The 24006-nt window shown below is 43.3% G+C and overlaps 1 protein-coding gene across 11 annotated transcripts in view; it reads right to left on the bottom strand.

The window, feature by feature from the left end:
• The window catches only part of SH3KBP1 (SH3 domain containing kinase binding protein 1), a 355843-nt gene that overhangs the window by 256603 nt on the left and 75234 nt on the right, over positions 1 to 24006 (bottom strand). Inside the window, exon 1 of one of the 11 annotated variants that reach the window (XM_021933131.2) lies at positions 15865 to 18296. The exons of 9 other annotated variants lie outside the window; for them this stretch is intronic. In XM_021933131.2, the coding sequence (XP_021788823.1) occupies positions 15865 to 15915 (51 nt within the window). In that variant the 5' untranslated portion in view covers positions 15916 to 18296. Of the gene's footprint in view, positions 1 to 15864; positions 18297 to 24006 lie in introns of those variants that run through there. One more of the 11 variants, XM_003917478.5, reaches the window with a different exon arrangement.

Genomic DNA, 24006 nt, shown 5'->3' with positions numbered 1-24006 from the left:
CATCATGCAATCAATTCACTGGTTCTTATCTTCCAAGAGTTACTTCCAAGACATTAGGGAACTCAATTTCCAAAAAATCCTGTTGGCATTCAAAGACCAGCAGAATTACTAAATCCTTCTACTGGAAAATTCAGGCCATTATGTTCCCCAAATGGGCTTAAAATGAACCCGTATCAATTATTTAACGACCATCTGGTTGCTAACAAGAGACTTGGAAACCAGGCTTAAAATAAAAATGTACAAACTAGCATAAAGTTCAGAAAATCAACAAGATTCAATACTCAGACCACATCTGTCCTTTCTTATCAGCATTTTTTTCTCTAATTCCAGAATTTTCATTTTCCTCAGTTGCTCATTGCTTTGACTTCTTCTCATGGTAAGATTACCATTAAGACTTCCTATGAGATTCATTATAAAGATGATTATGTCAAGAGGAGGTTTGTTTTCTATCCGTGTATATTTAGGAAATGTGGTACACAATTAAGCTTAACTTAAAATCACTTTTTAGATGGTAGCTTGTTATTCAAAGAATGGTACCCACTGCACAAAGAGGAAGTCCCAAATCCAGAATGTTATTTTAAGAAACACTATATCCTGAGATGGTTTTACTTGTAGGTGACCACCTCGGAGTATCATTTGAGGGGCAGTGAAAATATGTCTATCCAAAAATCTCACTACCTCCCCCCACTCTCCAGTATTCCAGAGAGTCTGAAATTTTCATCATCAGATTTATTATTTTATTTTAAGTTTTTAGACACAGTCTCACTCTGTCGCCCAGGCTGGAGTGCAGTGGCGCGATCTCAGCTCACTGCAACCTCCACCTCCTGGGTTCAAGCAATTCTCCTGCCTGAGCCTCCCAAGTAACTGGGATTACAGGCCTGCACCACCACACCCAACTGATTTTTATGTTTTTAGTAGAGATGGATGGGGTTTTACCATGTGGGCCAGGCTCGTCTCAAACTCCTGACCTCAAGCGATCTGCCCACCTTGACCTCCCAAAGTGCTGTGATTACAGGCGTGAGCCACTGCGCCCAGCCTGGAATTTTCAGGTTTAATGATAGACCCAAACAATGTTAGAACCAAAAGGGGTCTTAGAATTCATCTGGTTCAACTTCCTAATTATACAGGTGTAGGTACGTGCCTTGCCCAAAGTAACACTCCTCCTCCAACAAATACATACTCAGTACCCACCCAGCACCAAGCACAGTGCCAGGTACTGGGCAAATGAAGATACCACCCCACCCCCTGCCCCAGTCTCTCTAAATTCATAATCTAGTCCAATAAGAGACAAAATTCAATTTAAGAACTTTGAGGGAAAAAGCTGTCCTTGGTCACAAAAGCAGAAAGGAAAATGTGCTGGTTTTTCAAGTCAAAGTATTTGGTATAAGAATTCTCAAGCACCTTCAGAGGATGAGGTGGGCAAACTGCTTGAGCCCAGGAGTTGGAGACCAACCTGGTCTGGGCGACATGGTGAAACCCGGTCTCTACAAATAATACCAAAAAAAAAAAAAAATTAGCTAGGCATGGTGGTACATACCTGTGGTCCCAGCTACTTGGGAGGCTGAGGTGGGAGCATCACTTGAGCCAGAGAGGCAAAGATTGCAGTGAGCCAAGACTGCGCCACTGCACTCCAACCTGGGCGACAGAGTGAGACCCTGTCTCAAAAATATATATATATATTCTCAAACTGCTCAGAATTATTCTCTTAACTGGAGGGTTATAGTGTACTGAGGCATTCTGATGAGCTACAGCATGAAATTATTATGAGCCATAAAACCTTATATTCCAAGCGGGGGCAAAAAGTAAACTTAGCCCAAGTATCTATCAATGAATGAATGGATAAACAAAATGTAGTATATCCATACAAGAGGATATGATTCAGCCTTAGAAAGGAAGGAAATCCTGTCACATGCTACCACATGGATGAACCTTGAGGACATTATGCTAAGTAGAATAAGAAAGTCACAAAAAGACAAATCATATATGATTCCACTTACATGAAGTACTTCGAGCAGTCAAATTCAGACACAGAACACAGAAAGGTGGCTGCCAGGGGCTGGGGGGAGGGAGAAATGGAGAGCTGGTGTTTCTTGGGTGCAGAGTTTCAGTTTTGCAAGATAAAAAAGTTCTGAAGATTAGTGGCATAACAATGTGAATGTACTTAATGCTATTTGAACCATACACTTCAAATGATTAAGATGATAAATTTTATGTTATATGTATTGCGCAATAATTTTAAAAAAAAAATTTTAAGTAAAATCAAATGAGTTTAACGAGATGAGCCAAATTCCATTAAAGACAGCTTTTCCCACCTAAGCTCTAATTTACTCTGCATGTCTGGGGCCATGGTAGGACTCAGGAGGTCAGAGTAATATTTCTAAATTATTCCATCAGAATGGCATTACCTTCAAAATAATCGAGGACAGGGAAGAAGGGGAAGAATGAGGAGGAGAGAGAACCAACAAAACAGCATTGGCCAGCAGATGATAACTGCTGAAGATAGACGATGGGTAAAAAGGGGTTCCTTAGACCAGCCCCTCTACTGAGTGTTATGTTTGAAACCTTTCTAGTGGCAGCCAACAAAAGTGAAAAGCTGGTGAAGGGAATTTCATTCTCTGGGCAAATGCAAAAGTTTATCTCTAGGATATCTGGTGTAGCTGGTTATCTTCGTTTATTATGTCCCAGCAAGGCAAAACACTAAGTCAATTTAAGAGTAGCAACAGTGTCGGCCGGGCGCAGTGGCTCACGCCTGTAATCCCAGCACTTTGGGAGGCCGAGACGGGAGGATCACGAGGTCAGGAGATCAAGACCATCCTGGCTAACACTGTGAAACCCCGTCTCTACTAAAAATACAAAAAATTAGCCGGGCGCGGTGGCGGGCGCCTGTAGTCCCAGCTACTCGGGAGGCTGAGGCAGGAGAATGGCGTGAACCCGGGAGGCGGAGCTTGCAGTGAGCCGAGATTGTGCCACTGCACTCCAGCCTGGGCGACAGAGCGAGACTCTGTCTCAAAGAAAAAAAAAAAAAAAAAAAAAAGAGTAGCAACAGTGTGACCAAATACTATTGTCGTCATACCTGTCTAACTTTTTGAATAGGATATATTTACATCATTCAAATCACACACATACACACAAACATCCCCATACACAATCGAGCTCCCATTCTCCCAGTTTGCCATGACCACACATAGGTTATTAGTTCCTTAAGCAACTTCTAGTTTCTTTAAGAAAATATCATACATTAGCATATCATACTCACTGTCCTGCACCGTGCTTTTCTCACTGAACAATAATATATTTGGAAGGTCCACAGCAGTAAAAAGCATCCTCATTCTTTTTTCTGACTGTAGAGTATTCTACTGTATGGATGTACTATAACTTATATATCCCAAGTGGATGGACATTTAGGATGTATACAATATTTTTCTGTTACAAATCGTCTCACATCTATCTTGTGAAGAAAATTTTTATTAAAACCTGGTAGTACAAAATATACTGTGACTATTATACAGCTTAATGATATTATGTTAATATTGTCTTGAGCTGGTATTCTCTCTCCTCTCCTGGGATCTCCAACTCTTTAAGGCACAGCCCAAGCCTAGCTAAGTTCCTCAACAAAGCCTGCCTTGATCATTCTGGTCCACAACAAGCACTTCTTCTTAATTTCTGTACTACACATTCTCACACAACTTTGCATGTATTATATATTTTTTGGCTGTTTGATGTGAATTGTGTGTTCATGGAGGCCACAGCTATTGCCTATTCTATTTCTGTATTCTGCACAGCCCCTAGCAGTTTCAGCAAGGAGAACATATTTAACAAACACTGATAATTAACTAGCATTAGTAAATGTTTCCCTTATTCATGATTCACAGGTTTTCTGGACCTGAGATGTCCTTCAGAGAAGGGGTCTAGCCAGTTTGATTCTGTGAATTGTTGTAAAATCATAATCAAATAGTGATTCATTGCAAAAAAAAAAAAAATCTAAATCCAACAAATTGAATCCTCTTGGCACGCTCTGCACACAGAATAGGAAACATCATGACATTCAGAAGGTGCCCGACATCTCAATTCACAAGCACAAAATGATATTTAAATAGCATCTGTGGTGGAGACACAGCCAACATATACAAAAAAGTTACAAGTAACATTGATGTGGGGTGGAGAGTTCTCTCACACTTTTAAGGGTAAATTATGCTCAGCATAATTCTCAATCACATTTTAATTTTACTCTGCAATCTATTTCATTCATTCAATCACTCTATATTGAGGGTGGCCAGGGAAGGCCTCTCTAGCAGGTGACTTCTTAGCTGAAATCTGCATGGCAAACAGGAACAGCAGACCAGGCAGGGGGACTTCTCCTGGGAAGCTGCTGGCCACAGGCAGAGGTGTACAGATGGTAAATAGGGTTCCAATATAATTTGTGTTATGAGTTGAATTGTATCTCCCCAAAAGATATGGAAGTCCTTATCCCCAGTATCCACGAATATGACATTATTTAGAAATAGGGTCTTTGCAGATGATCAAGTTAAAATTAGGTCATTGGGTGGGCGCTAATCCAATATGACTGGTATCCTTATAAAAGGAGAACTTTGGGCGGGCAACGTAGCTCATGCCTGTAATCCCAGCACTTTGGGAGGTCAAGGTGGGAGGATCACTTGAGCCCAGAAGATGGAGGCTGCAGTGAGCCATGATCATGCCAGGGTACTCCAGCCTGAGCAACAAAGCAAGATCCTATCTCCAAAAAAAAACAAAACAAAAACAAAAAACAAAAAAAAAAAAATGAAGAACTTTGAATCAGAGATTTGCACACAGGGAGAAGAGAATGCCATGTGAAGATGAAGACAGAGACTGGGGTGATGTGTCTACAACCTAAAGATTGTCAGCAAACCACCAGAAGCAAGGGGAGAGGCACGGAGCACATTCTCCGTCATGACCCTCAGAAGGAACCAATCCTGCCCACACCTTGATCTCTGAATCCAGCCTCCAGAACTGCCAGACAATAAATTTCCATTGATTAAGCCACTCACAGCATGTGTTACTTTGTCACAGCAGCACAAGCAAACTAATACAATGGGTGTCAGGTACAGTAAATACGCACACCACACCAAAAGTCACTTTGAATCTGTTTTAGCAGCAGAATCCTTGTTCTAAATACAATTTTACCTGGACCTCCAATATGTTAACAGATGAAAAGGATGAAAAGAGTTACTCAAAAGAAAATACTTCACTCAACCTATAAAGTACCCATCTCTGATCATATGAGTTCTTTGCAAGCCTCTTTGAAAAGGACTTAAAAGGAAAGTTAAAAAACTAAAGAGGCCAGGCACGGTGGCTCGCACCTGTAATCCCAGCACTTTGGGAGGCCGAGGTGGGCGGATTACAAGGTCAGGAGTTCGAGACCATCCTGGACAACATGGCGAAACCAGGTCTCTACTAAAAATACAAAAATTAGCCAGGCATGGTGGCGCATGCCTGTAATCCCAGCTACTTGGGAGGCTGAGGCAGAAGAATTGCTTGAACCCAGGAGGTAGAGGTTGCAGTGAGCCGAGACTGTGCCACTGCACTTTAGCCTGGGTGATAGAGCAAGGCTCCATCTCAAAAAATATATACAAATAAAGAAAGAAAGAAAAAGAAAAACCTCAAACCAGACGGGGTCAGAAAACTTGGGTGAGAGAAGGGGGTGGTGATTTCTATTATCATATTATTAAATGATTATGGTCACCACCACCACTGCCATTTGAGAGTACCTCCTAGAAGCCAGGCACTGTGTCCACTCTTCATGTCAACTCAGGGTGTTGTGGTCCCTCTTTAGGAAAGCAAAATCAGGGGACTTGACTTGCTAAAAGCCCCCACCTTAGTCAGCTTGGGTTGCCATAACAAATTACCACAGACTAGGGGGGCTTAAGTAATAGAAATTCATTACCTCACAGCTCTGGAGGCTGGAATCAAGGTACACTGTTTCTCCTGGGGCCCCTCTCCTTGGCTTGCAGATGGCCACCTGCTCACTGTGTCCTCACATGGTCTTTCCTCTGTGCATCCGCGCCCCTGGTATCTTCCTATGTGCCCTAATCTCCTCTTCTTATGAGGAAGCCAGTCAGATTGGATTAAGGCCCACCCTAATGGCCTCATTTTAACTTAATCACCTCTTTAAGGGACCTATCTCCAAACACAGTCACATTATGAGGTACAGGGGGGTTAGGGACAAAATTTGGCCCATAACAGCCCTTTAGGGAAAAGGCCACAGAGCCCACATTCCAACCCAGAACTATTTGATCCCAGAGGTCATTTTCCTCAGATCACACTGCCTGCCCCCCAAAAGCCCTCTTCATTTGCTATAAAAGAAAATATATTATCTGAACCATAAGAAAAATAAATAACAGCTTTTTGGTTTGTTTTTTTTTAAGACTTTTTAAGACTCTCTCCAGGTCATCCCCTGGGAAAGGCCAGGGAGAGTCCCCAAGGCACAGTGTCAGCCCTCGGGGCGCAAGGAGAAGGGAGAGGAAAGCTGCCCCACCTCCTCTAAGGGGCCCAGCCTGAGGCCAAACCTACATGGACTTTAGCTTCCACCTTTCAGGACACTTCAGGGTGACTCAAAAAAAAATTGTGGCCAAGAATACCCTAAAAAGTGCCCATCAGAAAGCCCTGACATTTCAGAAAGCATGAGCCCTTAACATGGTTACCTGGGCTCTGGCAGCTGCTGTACCCACCAGGGTTCACAGAAGCATCTTCAAATATCTGCCATCCTCTGCTGCTTCAGATACCAAATCATATAAAAGTTGACACCCTGCTGTGCCCTTCCCTAGGCAGGAAAGCAGCGCTCTGAAGACTGAGATGACAGAGTCCTTTATGAGTACCGTTCTGTGGACCTACAAGGGAGAGATGTCCAGGAGAGAGCCCTCCTTTACTAAGCACAGGGACCCCACAAAATCAGAAGAATTCTAGAGTGGGCAACCAATCAAAATATTTATGTTCCAAACACCCAGCCAGAGTGAAGAGGATTAGAAACCAAGTGTTGGTTAAAATTTGATTAGGGATACATATCTGATCCAAGATAATAAAACAATTAAAAGCCCAAAATGCAGAACCAGCTATATTTTTTAAAGGACAGTGTGAAAAAATGTCATCATGGAGTGGGAGAAGATGGGGAATGAAGAAATATCAGAAAAGACTTCATTGAAGAGATAAGAGGGGTACTAACGATTGTAACATGATTATAACATGTTCCATTTACGTTTATTATATTATGTTCCATTTGATACACTGTACCAAATGCCAAATGACCTATGCTTCTATTTCAGAGACCCACTGATATTTACATGTCACAACCTCTTTAGTAATGAGAGTCCATTTCTAACCACCTCAATTCTAACTGAGGCATGTCATCGAATATTCCCAGATATTCGATGGGTATTGTCTCCCAACTTTATATGCATATTCGATGGGTATTGTCTCCCAACTTTATATGCATATTCTTACTCCATGGTTGAAAAAAGTAAAAGCCAGTTTCAGGCCAAGCCCAGGAGAAAACCAGTAAATACACAACCCTCTGAGTATTCTCAAGGCTGAAAACCAATCCTCATAATGGTCATTAGGGAAGACATAGTGGTCTCCTAACCAACTATGCCCCTTCCTATAGATGAGGTTCTACCTTTGTGTTCCCAGTTTATTATTCAATAATTTATGCCAGGCACGAAAAAAATGCCTGATAGAAACAAGTCAAGCTATATACTGCTGGTAGAAGGGCAATTTAGCAATATCTATCAAAACCATAAGGGCATAAACTCTTAACCCAACAACTCCACTGCTAAGCATGTATCCCATGGATAGACTCATAATAAAAGGTGACTTGTTGCAGGAGAAGCTGAAAACAACCCCAAATAGGGCACCAATTAAACACAGTAAGGTGCTGATACAGAAAGATGCATTAAGTGGAAAAAAGCTGCTTGGCTCATACATTGCATTCTGTTGCCCAATTTGTGGCTTTTAATTTTTTTTGTATTTCAATATTTGTATAATTATTGAAAAATACAATATTTTTGTATATACAAAAATCCTAGAGAATGAAGAAAAAAACAAAAACCCAAGGGGGAGGGGAGTGAAATAGGAAACTTTACGCTCGTCTCTACCATCCGAATGTCTTTTCCGTGAGTTTATAATTTAAAACACATAGAAGAAAAATCCATGAGCAATGAGAATTCATGAGCATATAGCCTTGAATTTCTTTCAGCAGTGAACAGAATCTTAAGGGAGGGTTAAGCAACCTTCACTGGGCTGATTCCTACTCAGGAAGTAGCCTGACACAGTTAAGAGTGGGCTTCATGAACAAGGCACAAAACCTAAATGGTTTCTTATTAGTCATCGTTCAATCAGAAAACCAAAGAACTTTCCACACCCCATTCTGCAAGCCTAGCACATAAACACATTTTTAATCAATACATTTCCATAATTTTGAGGGGTAAAGGTATGTGACATAATTAAAATACAATCCAGAACATTATGAATTCGATATCTTGCTCAATGGATACTAAAAATTACAGTGATGGTAACTTCTGGAAGGAAAAAAAAAAAACAAGCTGGGAAGGGCGTAAGTATGCACATGAATACTCACCATGGTTTTGCATGTTAATAGCAAAAACCAAATTAGAAACAAACCAAATGTACACAACAGGAGACTAAGTGAATAAATTATATGCTAGCCATACAACAAAATACTACAAAACTTAGTAACTCTGTATCATAGATGTGGAAAGATACTTGTGGCACATTTAAATTAAAAAGCTGTTTATAACAGCTTTTGGCATGGCTCTATTTGGAAAATTATTTTTTTAATATATACTTGTATATGCATGCTGGAAAAGGTTAGAAGGAAATAGACCAAAATATGAACCACAGTTTTCTCGGCAGTAAGATTACAGGAGATTCTGTATGTGTATATTTTGGCTGATCTCTATTCTAACTTTTCTATCAAAACATTTTTAACTGTGTGATTTTTAACTTAAAAAATGTTGGCTATCTTATCCTTTGGCAGACACAATGCTCTTCCATGGAAGAGAATTCAAAATGAAACATGTTGCTTGTTCTCTCTCTCTTTTGCCCCTTTGTAGGTCTGTCAACTGTTTTTCTGATGCTCTAGAAACTAGAGAAAGGGGAAGAAGACAGGTCTAACATTTTCAAGGTCGTCCTTCCCTCTTTTAAATGTGACTATTATGTTAGGCCAGTGGTTCCTAACCAAAGGCAATCGTGCCCCTACAAGGGACATTTGGTAATGTCTGGAGACACTTTTCTTTGTTGTCTTGGAGGGATCTGGTGGGGGGGTGGGGCAACTGTGCTATTGGCATCTAGTGAGTAGACCCCAGAGATGCTCCTAAACATCCTACAACACACAGGACAGCCCCCACAACAGGCTTAACTGGCTCAAAATGTCAACAGTGCCAAAGCTGAGAAACTCTGGGTAAATGAGTCTTCAAGTGACTCCCTAACCCTTCATAAACAGCACCCTCAAATGGCTGTATAAGAACGTCTGGGCCAGGCATGGGTGGCTCACACCTGTAATCCCAGCACTTTGGGAGGCCGAGGCAGGAGGATTACTTTAGCCCAGGAATTCTAGACCAGCCTGAGCAATATAGTGGGACCCCATCTCTTAAAAATAAATAAATAAATAAATAGCCAGGCATAGTGGTTGCACACCTGTAATCCCAGCTATTTGGGAGGCTGAGGTGGGAGGACTGTTTGAGCCTGGGAGGTCGAGGCTACAGTGAGTTGTGATCACGCCACTGCATTCCGGCCTAGGTGACAGAGCAAGACATTGTCTCGAGGAAAAAAAAAAAAAAAATATATATATATATATATATAAAGACTAAAAGGCACATGTGGTAGAGTGGAATGCACTGATCACCAAGGCAGAATACCTGGGTTGAATCCTGGATCTGCCTCTTTTCTAGCCGTGAAGCCTCAGGCAGGCAACTGTATCAACCTGCTGATTACCCCATCCTCCTCTGTAAACTGAGAATCCCACCACTGGCCATCCATCTCCCACCTCTGAGTGCACAAGAAGCTTCAACACAATAATATGGGAGAAGAGGTTTTGTAAATGATAAAGCACCATGCACATGTGAATGCTATTATCATTCTAGGGTACTAGTTGTCCAGGTTTACTAACGAACACACACTTAGGGTTTCAATGAGTCTTTACCTAGCACATTCCCACTGCCCTGAGTCACATTAACCTACTTCAGATGCTAACTTGGCAGTGATTTTTACTAAATAGTGAAGCTGAAAAACATAAAGAGTGGTTTTTCTATATTATATCTCCCTTGGCTTAAATTGTGAAGCACCAGAACTTAGTGATCAGACATGACCAGGAATCAGACTCTCAGGAAAGAATTCCACCTTTACATCTCACTAGATTGGTGAGCATGGAAAGTGATGTGGCTTCTCTGTGTCTCAGTTTCCTCATCTGTCTATCCAAACCAGAACATTTCAGACTGAAATGGTTTATCATCTGACCAGGACATCTGAGAATGAAAGCAGGTGATGTCAATGTTAATGTGAGGACAACAGGCATACACCAGAACCGTCCCCAGGCAAGCAGAGGATATAAGGTGGCTCTAAAAGAAGGGATAATGCTGGGCATGGTGGCTCACACCTATAATCCCAACACTCTGGGAGGCCCAGGCAGGCAGATCACTGAGTCCAGGAGTTCAAGACCAGCCTGGGCAACACGGTGAAACCCTGTCTCCACAAAAAAAAAAAAAAAAAAAAATCAGCCAGGAATTTTGGTGTGCACCTATAGTCCCAGCTACTCAGGAGGCTAAGAGGTGGGAAAATCACTTGAGCCCAGGAGGTCAAGGCTGCAGTGAGCTGTGATTGTACCACTGCACTCCAGCCTGGGTGACAGAGTAAGATCCTGTCTCAATAAATAGAAAAATAAATAAAGAGGAAAATGATAACAGCGCCTGCCTCACAGGCTTGAAGTGATGACTTAATCAGATAAAAGACGCAAAGCACACAGTATACACTCATTAAACGCTAGCTATGATTTTTTTTTTGTCCTTACTCCTTCCATTCATTCAGCAAGTTCTCAGTGCTCAGGCATGACTCTGGGTGCCAAGAAAGTAATAGGAAGTCAGTGAATAAGAGCTTATCTGATCAACAAAGACAAAAGGATTTATTGTTATCCCAAAGTCCCTGATTCAGGAAAGCTATTTCAGTTTGACTAAAAGTGAGCTATAAATGAATCCCATAAAGTTGTATTAATTAATGCCCTTTGTAACCTAGCACTCAATGCTTCAAGGCATGTTACAATATTCGCTCCCTTTCATTTCTATGCACACCCCATTATGATGAATTACACTGTAAAGTGTCCACCAAGACAGCTTTACAGAACCCATACATTATGAAAGCAAAGTTGCTTTAGCTTGCTTTTGCAAGGAGATGCATCTATATCTTTTGCCAAGAATTAAGCATTTTAGTTCAGTATACTAAAACAATTTTCTCTAATAAGTCAACACTCGCCGTGAGAGGTAGATATTCCTTATTTTATAGAGACATTCATTAACCTCTAGGGGCTTGCTGCTGTAATCACAAATTCCTTTTCCTTCCTCCTTTCGCCGCCCTCCATTTCAGTAAAATTGGTCTCAATTACTATGACCACAAATTCTCACACCCTAACGTTTCTGTACTCAACTACGGGGCCTTGCCCTTTCTTCTTCCTCTATGTTCACATTTTACCAGGCACATTCTCAGTCAGCCCTCCTTTTGTGCTAATTTCTGAGGCCATTACAGAAGCCACATTCGACTCCTTCGGTGATTGTTAGATCCTCAAACAAACACCAGCTGGGCCCCATCACTGGAAAGGCAAGCTATGGACCTCCAAAAAGAGTCTGCCTATGGAGTAAGCTGTATGTGCGTAATTCACAACAAACTCAGGGGCTATCAGTTTCTGTTGTACTCCATGCCTCTGTCTTCATTCAAAGAAGCTTAAATCAATGGCGTGTGTTTTGGTCTGGTGCTAGTTATGCAGACATGCTTAGTTTGTGAAAATTCAACAGCTGTACCCTCACGTGCATTTTATATATGTATATTATATTGCCATAAAAATTATCTTTAATAGCTTACACCATGTAAACCTCTATATAAACTAAGCATAGTTTACACCTCACCTACACTATGTCCCTCAAACTGTTTTCAAATGGATTGCCACCAATCAGTGGGCCACGTAATCAGTTTAGAAGGTCCTGACAAGCATCTGTTGAATGGAATGGAGAATACAAGAGGGCATCGCACACAGTGAAGGCAGCTACTGTTTCAGGAAACTTACTGCAGTTACATGGATGTGTACCGTGGACCAGGTTGCCAGATTTTTTTTTTTAACTGCAGAACTTGGTCGATAAAGTCCTGGGAGACCCTGAGTACATCAACAAATAAAAGATGAATTTGGGAGTCAGACAAGCCTGGTTTCTGATCTTGGCTGGTTGCAACCTATGTGCTTAAAAACAAGTCACCTAACCTCAGTGAGCCTCCATTTTGCTATCTCTAAAATGGGGGTAAAAAACTGTCAACTCCCTGGAATTGGTGTAAGGTGTCAGTGAGCTGGCAAACAGTCTGCCACAGAGTGCTACTTAGACAAGGGCCCTACCCTCACTGCCATTTAGGTGGTACCTTGGGCTAGCTTCTTTACCTGTAGGAAGGAAGTTTCAAGGAAATATACAAAGAAGGGAAGTGCCAAGGCCAAGACCTCACTAACAACTTAGAGCAGCAGGGCAGGGGAAAGCTATTACCCCAGCACATTTGGTGGTAAGTCATCTGGCTTTGGATTCTAACCAGAGGGAAAACCACTTTCCAAGATAATGGAGTTTTTCACGTTATTCTTGGCAGGAGGTGGAGAAAGGCAGAAAGGGAAGAAGGTCTCGGTAAAGAAATAAAGCATTTATTTTAAGCAAATCACTTTGAAGACAGGTGGTTTTCATTTTGAGAACAAAAATGATGCTTAAAACAGAGGGTTATCCCAGACACCAGCCAGGGGCTGGCCAAGAGAGGGAAACAGTGCCCTGGGGTCTGAAATGCTCCCAAAGTGCCAGAGCAGTGATGGATGCAGATGGAGAGGGGTCCAGCCACATAAAAGATGGGACTGGCTCTATCAGCTTGCAGTCACAAACTACTTAAAAGTCATTCACCGTGTTAATTATCCAAAGCAACTATTCATTCAACAAATATCTGTTGAGCATTTTCTATGCATCTAGAATCAAGTTAAGAGCTGGGGATATGGTAGGGATAAGACAGACAAGGCCCCTGCCCTCATGGAGCTAAAATTCTGGTGGGAGAGACATCAAATACCAAGTATATCAACGAGTTAACAAAATATTTACAGGCTGTGATATAAGGACTGTAAAGGAAATAAATGTGGTGATGTGATGGGAATGGAGAAAGGAAACTCAAGATGGAGGCTGGCCCTTGAGACAAGATGGCCTTGGAGGGCTACGTAGAGTGGTACCTGAAAGAAGAGAAAGGGCCAGCCAAGCAAGGAGCCAAAAAAGAAAAAAAGGGGCATTCCCAGCAGTGAGAATTGCAAGTGCCCGGACCCAGAGACAGTGCTCAGACAGGCAAGAACTCGATACAGTAGAAGGCAGTGGCTGAGTGGGAAGATGACCCCGATGAGGCTGAAAAGGTAGGCAAAGCCAGACCATACAAGGCCCAGTAGACCACAGAAAAGAAAGTGGATTTCAACGAAAAGCAACAGGAAAGTACTGAAGGTTGGCACTCTGATACATTACTTTGATGTTGATTAAGAGGTGCTCTTAAATCATCATACGCAAAACAAACTGTCCTGATGATTTATACAATGTCTCTCTGTAATCAGTGATAAAAGTTAGCACTGTGTCAGAGATCACTGATACACAATTATTGAGGAGTCTTGCCAGTCAAAGACAAACAACTTGAGCCTATGGATGAGATGAAATACAAGGAATTAAATGGGGGAAAGGGGTGGGAGAACTTGTGACTGGCAAGGGAGCACTATCATCAGCAATTAACTCACAGCAAATATAAAGCACATAGTACAGTTAATTAACAGAGCAGGCTCTAGAAAGTGCCCTAAACACACACACACACACACACACACACACACACACACATACACACACACTCACACGAAAGGCAATTGGGGCTTGACCGACGTGCATGGTGGCTGCCTAAATTCATAAACACATTAAATGAAACAACACAATGGAAAAGTACCATGACGGTCTCCTACACGTACTTCTGAATCAGAATTCAGATGACTGCTCAGCAGTTTTCAGTCAAGGTTAATTTTTATTTTCATTTTTTTTTGACACAGGGTCTCACTCCTGTCACCCAGGCTGGAGTGCAGTAGCCTAATCATGGTTCACTGCTGCCTCGACCTCCCAGGCTCAGTCGATCCTTCAGCCTCAGCCTTCTGAGTAGCGGGGACTACAGGCGTGTGTCACCATTCCTGGCTAATTTTTTTTTTTTTTTTTTAAGTAGAGACAGGGTCTCACCATGTTGCCCAGGCTGGTCTCGAACTCCTGGGCTCAAGCAATCCTCCTGCCTCAGCCTCCCAAAGTGCCAGAATTACAGGCATAAATCATTGTGCCTGGCCAAGGTTTACCTTTTGTTTTCCTTCTCCCTTGCTCTGGCTGAATATAGGTTTTAATAACTTGGAAACTCAAAGCTGGATGGAAAAGGGGTCTTTTGAATTACCACTCTCCCCAAGGACCTATAACACAGCCTCCTAACTTGGGTCCCCAGTTCCCATCATCTTTAAACTTAAACGTTATCTATGAGACATAACCATGACTCACTCATACCCTTTCCTCAGGACCTTGTTTTGGGAGGCGGGTACTTGGCCATGACTAAAAGGGCAACCTGGGGCTATGTACTTAAGCAAGGCCAATTGGTCGACCCCAAGATCAAACCTATGACACTGACCATGAGAACTTGGTGGCCACAAAAGCTGCCCTGAAACAAGCCAGGACAGCAACACTGGTGGCATCTCATAGAGCCCAGCACACTGTTTGCATTTATGGCATAGAGTGCCACAGAAAAGGAGAAGGATGGCAACCAAGCACCGGGTGCCTCCACATTCATTACTTCGAACAATCCAGTAATCCTGTGAGGTGGTAGGAGGGAGATTTTCAGATGAGAAAAGTAAGACTCGGAGAGATCTTGGTTAGCAGCCCATGGCTGCACAGTTAGCTGAGCGGGGAACTGAACCTGTCCCGACACCTCAATTGGCATCTGGCAACAGGACAGTACTCTTGACTGACCCCAAGCTGACTTTCCCTCCTGTCTGCCATCTCATTCTTACCCCCACTCCCTTTATTTCTTCACACTACAGGAAAGCTAAATTCCACACCTGGCTTCCTCCCAGATTCCCAAAACTGCCAGCTGCATTGGAAATGTTACCTGCTCCCGACCCCTGAGAGGGGTACCTCACTGCAGAAATGGATGCCTGCAGGGGGTTTGGCTGCATGCAGCTGCCTGTGTGCAGCATCCCCTGGAGAAAACTCACCTGGCTGTCTATAGTGATCAGAGAAGGAAAGAGCCACCAAACCAGATGACAGAGCTGTTCAAAATCTTTATAAATGCCACTACAAAAGGAACTCAGCCAAAAGAATCCACTTCTCTCACAGACAAGGGCTTAGTGAAAGAAATACCCTTCGGCTACAAACCAGAAAACTGAGACCTGGGGCCAAGTAGAAAACAATGTTGGTCACCATCTTGGAAGGACTGACCTGAGACCAAATTCCCCATCATGCCTCCCTCCTGGCCTACAAAGTAGTCGGGCAACAGGCTACAAAAGATGCAGACATCGTAACAATCAAAACAGATGTATGGCCTACTTACAATCTCAGACAAGTCTGCGGCACTTGGGGCTTTGGCTGCTGAAACCTCCATTCTGTGAAGTATGAAATGGTAATTTCTGGCTGTGTCTGAACTCTGGGCAGGAGTAAGTTCTGTGCTCTCCGAGAACTGCAAGTCTCTCTGATTCACTTGGCAGCAAAATTATTCTAAGCATCCTGTCCCGTACCCAACTCGCCTGCCCCTCCCACTACACACTCACACTGGTGGGTTTTTTTTTGTAATTCTTAGCACTTATTTCTGTCACAAATCAAGTGAAAAGTAATCCAACCTCTGGCACTTGAGAGTGTGGAACCTGTATGACTGAGGAGGAGGAAGAGCCACCTAATTAGGAAGAAGTTATAATTAACATCAGAGAGGAGAGAGCTGGAGAACCGCAGAGTCTGCAGTAACAGCAAAATGGAGATTATTTGAGACAGCTGAAACACTCCACCCAGGCCTCCAGAAGAGGACATGCACGGGAAACAAAGGGCATATGGTGTTTGCTTTCTTCAACATCCGTTCTCACCATTAAGAGCTGCACCAGCAAACGCTCATTACTTACATGTGGACAAACCTCGCCCTGAAAATGCACTCTAAAATACAGCTCCTAATCAAATAAATGACTTTGCAAAGCAGAGGCTTACCTTGATTTTTTATTACATATAAGTACTAAAGTAAAATTTAATAAAGTCCAAATAACTGGCAGAATGTCTGTTTGGCTCAGTGAAGCATGAACTGTACTAGAAAAAAAGTTCATTTTTGTTAATTTCAAGTTCATACAGTAATTCAAATACTGACATATTCAGAGCAGGATTTTATTTTTTCCCCAAGGAGAGATTCCAAGGGACTAACTTAACAACTAGATAGAAATGATTTCTACTATTTACTACTAGTCGTATATTTAGATATTTCTATCCTAAAGCAAACAGGTTTTCCAATGTTACTCAAGTCATTTACTTCTCACATATGTTAGTATTACCACCATCACCAATATTACCCTCACTATAAAACTGTTCAAAGGTAAACTTCAGTGAACTCCTTGACCAAATTATGAGAACCTCCTGAACTGGTGAGATCTGAACTGATACTTTTCAGAGATGTAAAGCTAGGGTCAGCTTCAAAAATACTCACGTATTATTACTCTCAAGCCTGTAGAGATCAACGATCAAATCTGCTGTCACTCAGCAGATTGGTCTACCTTCCCCCAGATAACAAGTTCAAAATCAGAGGACCACCTTGCTTGTGTTTAACATAAAAAAGGCCCCCAAGTGAAAGGAAACAAACAATCCAATGTGGTTGGTCAGTAACCCTCAGCGAGTACTGCTGGTTGCCTACCCAGTAGAGCTGGCTCCCTTCCTTCTTCCCCAGCAGAGCCCACTCCTGGTCACAGGTGCTCATCCATTTCCCCATGGAGCCCATTTCCAGCTCTAGGAAGGACAACCTAATTAATTCTAAACCAAACATTGCTTCAGGGTGGGCAGTGGAAACAAAGCTCACCCAATCAGACTGCAGGAAATAACTCCTCCTACATACAGGCTGTGAGCACGGAAGCAAAGGGCCCCACTGCAGATGGATGCCATTCTACAACCGTCTGACCACCACAGGGAAGCCAGCCCTTGGGTGAAGCTACTGCCAGAACAACACGGTGGGGGAAGAGACAGCAAGAACACGGGTTTCTGATGTCACACTGAGCAGCTGATCACACTGCCCCTGGGGTCCACCCTACCTCTAGCCTCCCAATTATGCAAAATAACAAATGTCTGTGTTTAAGGCAGTCCCAGACAGCTTTCTGTTCCATGCAATCTCAAGTGTGCTGGGAGGAACAGGCTGAGCAGTAACTGGGTAGCCAAGAGTAAGAATAAAAATAAAAACCTTGCCTGAGAGCAGGTGCTCACTCAGGAGAGGTCACAGATTGAAGGAACTTTCCACCATCCACATGTGACGGTGTGGCACACCCCTGCTTAGAATCCTAACTCAGTGGTTCCCAATTACCCCAAAAGTCCAAGTTCCTTACAATGGTATGCAAGATCCCTCTCACCTTCTGGCCTCGCTTCCCATTTTACTCTGGCAAGGCTTATTTCTAGGTACTCATCAAGCTGTAGGCCTCTGTTCACACTCACACTACACCCTCTTTCTCACTCACTCACTCTGGGCTCTGGTCCGTCCTCTTCACCTGATCAAATTCCTTCCTCTCCTGTCCCAGGCTCTTAGGTCCCCCTCCCTTTGTGCTCCCTTAGCATACTGGGCACGTACCACAGTGGCTTGGAAAAGTGTGTTTCCAGGTCAGTCTCTCCCCTCACGCTCTCCCCCGGGGCCCAAGACACAGCAGACACTCAACAGATGCCCACTAGACTGAGCTAATCTTTCTCTTTCAGGAAGGGCACCAATCTCTCCCACAGGGCACTGTGTCATTGAGGTTGGAGGCGTGAGAGCCAGAGGCAGGCTCCAGGAGTCCTTGCTCTCATCCACACCCACCTTCCTCCAGCGGCTTCAGGCTCAGCACAGGACACAGGAGGCAGCTTGCACTGGCAGCATCCACAACGGGCAGGAAATCACCTTATCCAGATCATGCTTAGCGCTCTGCTTCTCCGCTCCAACCCTCCCTGACACAAGTTCATGGTGACAATGCACAACATCTCTCACTGTAGAAGCTTCAGAAAAGGAAGACAGGGAATGTCCAACTTTTTTTATTTTTCTGATTGTGAGGTTTCCCTTATTTATTTTAGAGACATTGTCTCACTATGTTGTCCAGGCTGGTCTCTAACTCCTGGGCTCAGGCAATCCTCCCCAACCTCAGCCTCCCAAGTAGCGGTGACTATAGGCACACACCACCATACCTGGCTAATTTTTAAATTTATTGTAGAGACAAGGTCTCGTTATGTGGGCCAGGTTGTTCTCTAACCCCTGGCCTCAAGTGATCCTCCCACCTTGACCTCCCAAAGCACTGGAATTACAGGCATAGGCTACCGCACCCAGCCCCTTACATAAGGAGCTAAGAAAAGTCACATATGCAACATTAGGAAACGCTTGGTTTTGAAGAAAGACTCCAAGTTAAAAAGAGAGACACAATAGCTTGAGGAGAGCAGAAGCTAAGTCTCCACCTGGTGTCTTATCTTCCTGCTTGACCTCAGGGGAAAAGATTAATAGTAGGATTTACGAAATGTTAAGAAGACACGTGCTGAGGTGTCTCAGTTATTAAAATAAAATAAAGTAAAATAAAATAAAATAAAATAAAATAAAATAAAACAATACTGTGAAAGCGGCAAAACTCCATGGTGGAATCTGCTTCATCACAACAAAGACATCCCCTGGCCCTTCTTTCTAGCTGGTCCTGGCTCCCCACACACTGCTAGAAATGAAACCCCAGGCTGGGCACGGTGGCTCACGCCTGTAATCCCAGCACTTTGGGAGGCTGAGGCGGGCGGATCACGAGGTCAGGAGATCGAGACCATCCTGGCTAACGTGGTGAAACCCCATCTCTACTAAAAATACAAAAAATTAGCCGGGCATGGTGGCGGGTGCCTGTAATCCCAGCTACTCGGGAGGCTGAGGCAGGAGAATCAGTTGAACCTGGGAGGCAGAGGTTGCAGTAAGCTGAGATCGCGCCACTGCACTCCAGCCTGGGTGACAGAGTAAGACTCCATCTCAAAAGAAAAGAAAAGAAATGAAACCCCAAATACAGGAGCGTAGGAAAGAGCTGAAATAACACTTCAAATATTCACGATGGTAACTGCAAGTCCTACCTCATAATCATGACTTCTCTTTTCCATATTTGGGCCCCGGCTTCCCTGGACACACTCCAGGGGCCTTCACAGACATTATCTAATGCTAGGCAGGTCAGCAAGCTAACCATTAAGTACTCTTTTTTTTTTTTTTTTTTTTTTTTTTTTCTCCACGCTCTCTGATTTAAGTCAGTTTGGACACACTCATAAAGAACTAGTGAGTTCCCTTCCAAGATGGGTGGCTGCTAAGATAGCTCATGTAGTTTTGGTCAAAGTGGAAGCCCTTAGGATGTCAAAAAGCTTACCTTTAAACATCTCAATCTGATTCCAACAGTGAAGTTTTCAAAGCTGTCATTACTCCCCTATCCCAATAAACAAAGCTGGCAGATTTATTATCAAATGATTTCTCTAGCTTTTTTTTTTTTCCCCCCAAATACCTGCTGGTTTCACCCCTGCAGAGATCTAATTCAATAGGTCTGGTGTGGCCCTGAGAAACTGCTGTTTAAACTCCCCCAGGTGATCCACACAGCCAGAAGACAGACATCTAGGTCTAAAGTGTCAGAAATGCTTGCTACTAAAAGGAGGATCAACTGGGAGCTTCTTAGAACTGCAGAATCTCAGCTTCCCCAAACCTACCCGCCCCCAGCCCAAACCCTGCCCCCCAACCCCACAGCCCCCCGCTGCCATCACAATCTGCCTTTTAACAAGATCCTAGGAAGAAGGGCACATCTGAGTTTAGGCAGCCTAAGGCTATACTGTCGTCTGGCCTCAGAATCTTCTAGGGTTTTTGTTTTTTGTTTGTTTCCCCTTTACAAATGGGAGACGGAAAAGTGGGAGGGCACAATCAAAATTCACATTCCAGTTTTTTCCAGGATCTTTATTGATGAACAACAGGGTCAAATCCTGCTCTCACCCTCACCATCTTCCTAGAAAATATGACTAGTCAGATTAAATGTAAAGGGAGTAAAAAATGAGACACAGCCTGTTTTTTAAATTAAAGCAATACATTGTTCCATTTGTGCTGGCAGCATCCACACTTGCATTACTGCGCATGTTTAAAGCTGCCAGTTGAAATCAACTCTAGTCAAAGCAGCAGAACCTGCAAAATCTTTTAGCGTTAAAGGGCTTTATGTGGAACCAAAGCATTCCAAGATAAATAATTCCTGGAGCTAATGAGAACTACTAATTGCATCCATTCTTAAAAATCAATACACTTGAAACTTTTTAAAGATTCATGTGCTTATTTCCCTTGTTCACATAACATCATAAGGCATTCACAGGAAGTTGTGGTTTCAATTGAGACGTGGCTGCATATTTAAAAAAAAAAAAAAAAAAAACTCGCAGTATCCTATCACAGAGCTCAGCCAAGACTCCCAGCAGGTTCTCCGAACCTGACAGATTTGGGTGCCCCTCATGCTAATTACCGTCTGGTTTGAGGTTTGTGAACATAGCCAAGGCCACCCAGACAATGCTGTACCGTAGTACAATTAGGGGTGAGAGAACACAGACTCCGGAGTTAAGCCACCCACCGGCCCAAGTCTAGACCTGCCATTTACAATCTGTGCTCCCTTGGGCAACTTACTTAACGTCTCTGGTCTGTGGGAAGTGCTATATAAAGATTTGCTGTTTTCCTCATCTAATATGCAGTCCCATGAATGGTACAGATAAAGGAACTATGCACACAGTGGGTGCTCAGTTACTGCTGGCTAATGGTTGAAGAACTCTCCATTCACCTGGTATTTCCCTCAATGAATATATCATTACCAAATACCAGCAACCTTTTGGTGTATCAAGAAAGGTACTCGGGAAAGTGTTTTTCTTCCCCTAATGGTGAAAAACAAAAACCAATGGATATAAGCACCTTCTTAATCCAACGTAACAGTCTCCCTCTTCAGTCATGTACTTAATATGGTTCATTTATATTATGTCTCATATCTTCTCAAAAAATAATTACTATAGAAAAAGTATGAAAAGCATTTGAGCAGGTGAAAAATGCAGTCTACAAAACAGTAGACTGGGCCAGGCCCAGTGGTTCATGCCCGTAATCCCAGCACTTTGAGAGGCCGAGGCGGGTGGATCACTTGAGGTCAGGAGTTCGAGACCAGCCTGGTCAACATGGTGAAACCCTGTCTCTACTAAAATTTTTAACAAAAATTAGCTGGGCAAGGTGGTGCGCACCTGTAATTCCAGCTACTTGGGAGGCTGAGGCAGGAGAATCACTTGAACCAGGGAAGTGGAGGTTGCATTGAGCCGAGTTCACACCACTGCACTCCAGCCTGGGCAACAGAGCGAGACTCCATCTCAAAATCAAAACAAAACAACCCAGTAGACTGGTACCAATTACTTAATAGTTATTGAGAGCATAAAAAGTGATTTCCAGAATGTTCCAAGTAGGGAAGTGTCAGACAACACTGCCCTCACGGTATTAATACTATACAATAGCATTCACAGTGGTAAGACACAGCGAAAATTGGGATGTTTCAACTATTTACCCATTTTCATCTATTTTAAGCACTCCTGAAAGACGAACAAGTGATAGGTCGTTCAACATGCATTTACTAAATCCATTTTCTTAGGCACTTTCAGCAGCCAATGTTTTCACACAAACTGAGTTACTATGTGAATTTAACAACTATGTTTGGTTTTTGGTTTTCTTTTTCATCAGAGGCTCCACTTTTAAGAATACCCGTCCTTCTAATTAGTTCTTACAACACAATCCTGGGAAGTCAGGCTGCCAGAGCTCAAATAACTGGGTTGACCCTAATAGATCTGCAATCTTCATCAAGTCAGGCAACCTCTCTGAGCTTCAGTTTTCCCATCTGTAACATAGGAATAATCACTACTTGGGGCAAAAGGATGGAGGGTAAGGAGTAGCTGAGTTAGTACAAAGAAGAACAAAACAGTTGTACTGGATAAATGATGAAGTATCTACTCACAATTGCAAATTCACATTCCTTTTCACCCTGTACCAGGTCCTGAAGTGGTTACAAAGACGGTCTAATAGATTCTCCTTGTCCCTCAAAATGGAGGAAGACAGGTAATTCTTACACATGTTTAAAGAAAACCCACCCACCCCTTTATCCCTAGAGGTTGGCCATGACAGCAACACAATTGTAAAGCTTGCTGTAATCAGCACCATGCCCATAGCGCTTTTACCTTATAAGGCAACAGTATAGACCGAGGGAGGATCCAACCTTGTTCACACTTCCAGGCAATTACACTTCTTGTTCTCTGCTTGGATGGCTCTTAGTAATGGCAGGGGCTGCTTCCTCATCATTCACATGTAGGCTCCAACTTCTCCTCACCCGAAACAGCCCACACACGCCACCAGCCACTCTAGCCTTTTCCTCTCCTGTTGTTTCTTCATGGCATGTTTCACTATCTATAATTATCTCTTCACTTGTCTGTGGTTAAGCCCTCTGTCCTCCGTTGGAGTGTAAGCTCTCTAAAAGCTCAGACCTTGTTAAGCTCATTCTGAAATGGCTCCTAAAATGGCACCTGTCACAGAAAGGGCGCTCAGTGGACAGAGCTAGGTAAGATACATGTGAGTTTTGATCGTTGCAGCAGCTATATCGCATTTGCATTTGGTTCTACCGAGTGCTTTGTCTCTTCAGACTGCTTTTACCTGCCTTTTCGCATGCCTTGTAATTTTTGGTTGAAAGCCAGACATTTCGTAGAGGGTAGCAGATACTGAGGTAAATGAGCCCTTAGTGTGGAATTGATATTAATCTAGTCAGGAGTTGAGCTGCCTTGAGGTTTGTTGTTCCTATGAACATGAGAAACTTCAAATTCCTCTAGTGACCCTCTCTTGGCTTTGGGGCTTTCCTTTATGCTGTTCCCAGTGTAAGCCTGTCTCTTGCAGCTCTCCCCGCTGTAACCCACTGTTGTTATTCCTGGGGGCTTGCTAGCCTGCGGATGGGGTGAGGGAAGAAGGGAAGTTCTCTGATATTCCAAGCCTCAGTCTCTAAAGTACACATGGTGGGCCTGTGTCTTGAAGGTGTAAGCTTCACAATGTATTTGCCCTAGAGATAGAGCTCCTTGCACCCCATACCCCCAGCTGTAGCAGGTATCACCAATGTTCTCAGTCTACCTCCTGCTTAAAGACCTTTTTTTCAGGTGAGATGGGATGGGGAAGGGGCTGGAGGGGCGCTCCATCCCCCAGCTGCAATGGTTAATTCACCAGGGCCCTCAGACTATAGCCTTCCTCTGCAGAATAAGCCTCTTGCTCCTTAAAGGAGAAGGGTCTAAGTAGATTGCTCAGTGGTTCCTGAGCCAGCACCATGAGTTTTCTCTGAATTTTCCCTCACCCTCCCAGTTAGAGCCAAATGGGGTTCCTAGAAGAAAAGCCTGCAAAGGGATAGGACCCCCTCCCCCACAACTGCTGCCCTCAAGACTTCACACTCTCAAGTTAGCCCACACTCAG

The sequence above is a fragment of the Papio anubis genome, chromosome X, assembly GCF_008728515.1.
Source record: "Papio anubis isolate 15944 chromosome X, Panubis1.0, whole genome shotgun sequence".
Classification (NCBI taxonomy): Eukaryota; Metazoa; Chordata; class Mammalia; order Primates; family Cercopithecidae; genus Papio; species Papio anubis.
This window is presented reverse-complemented; position numbering and strand designations above follow the sequence as displayed.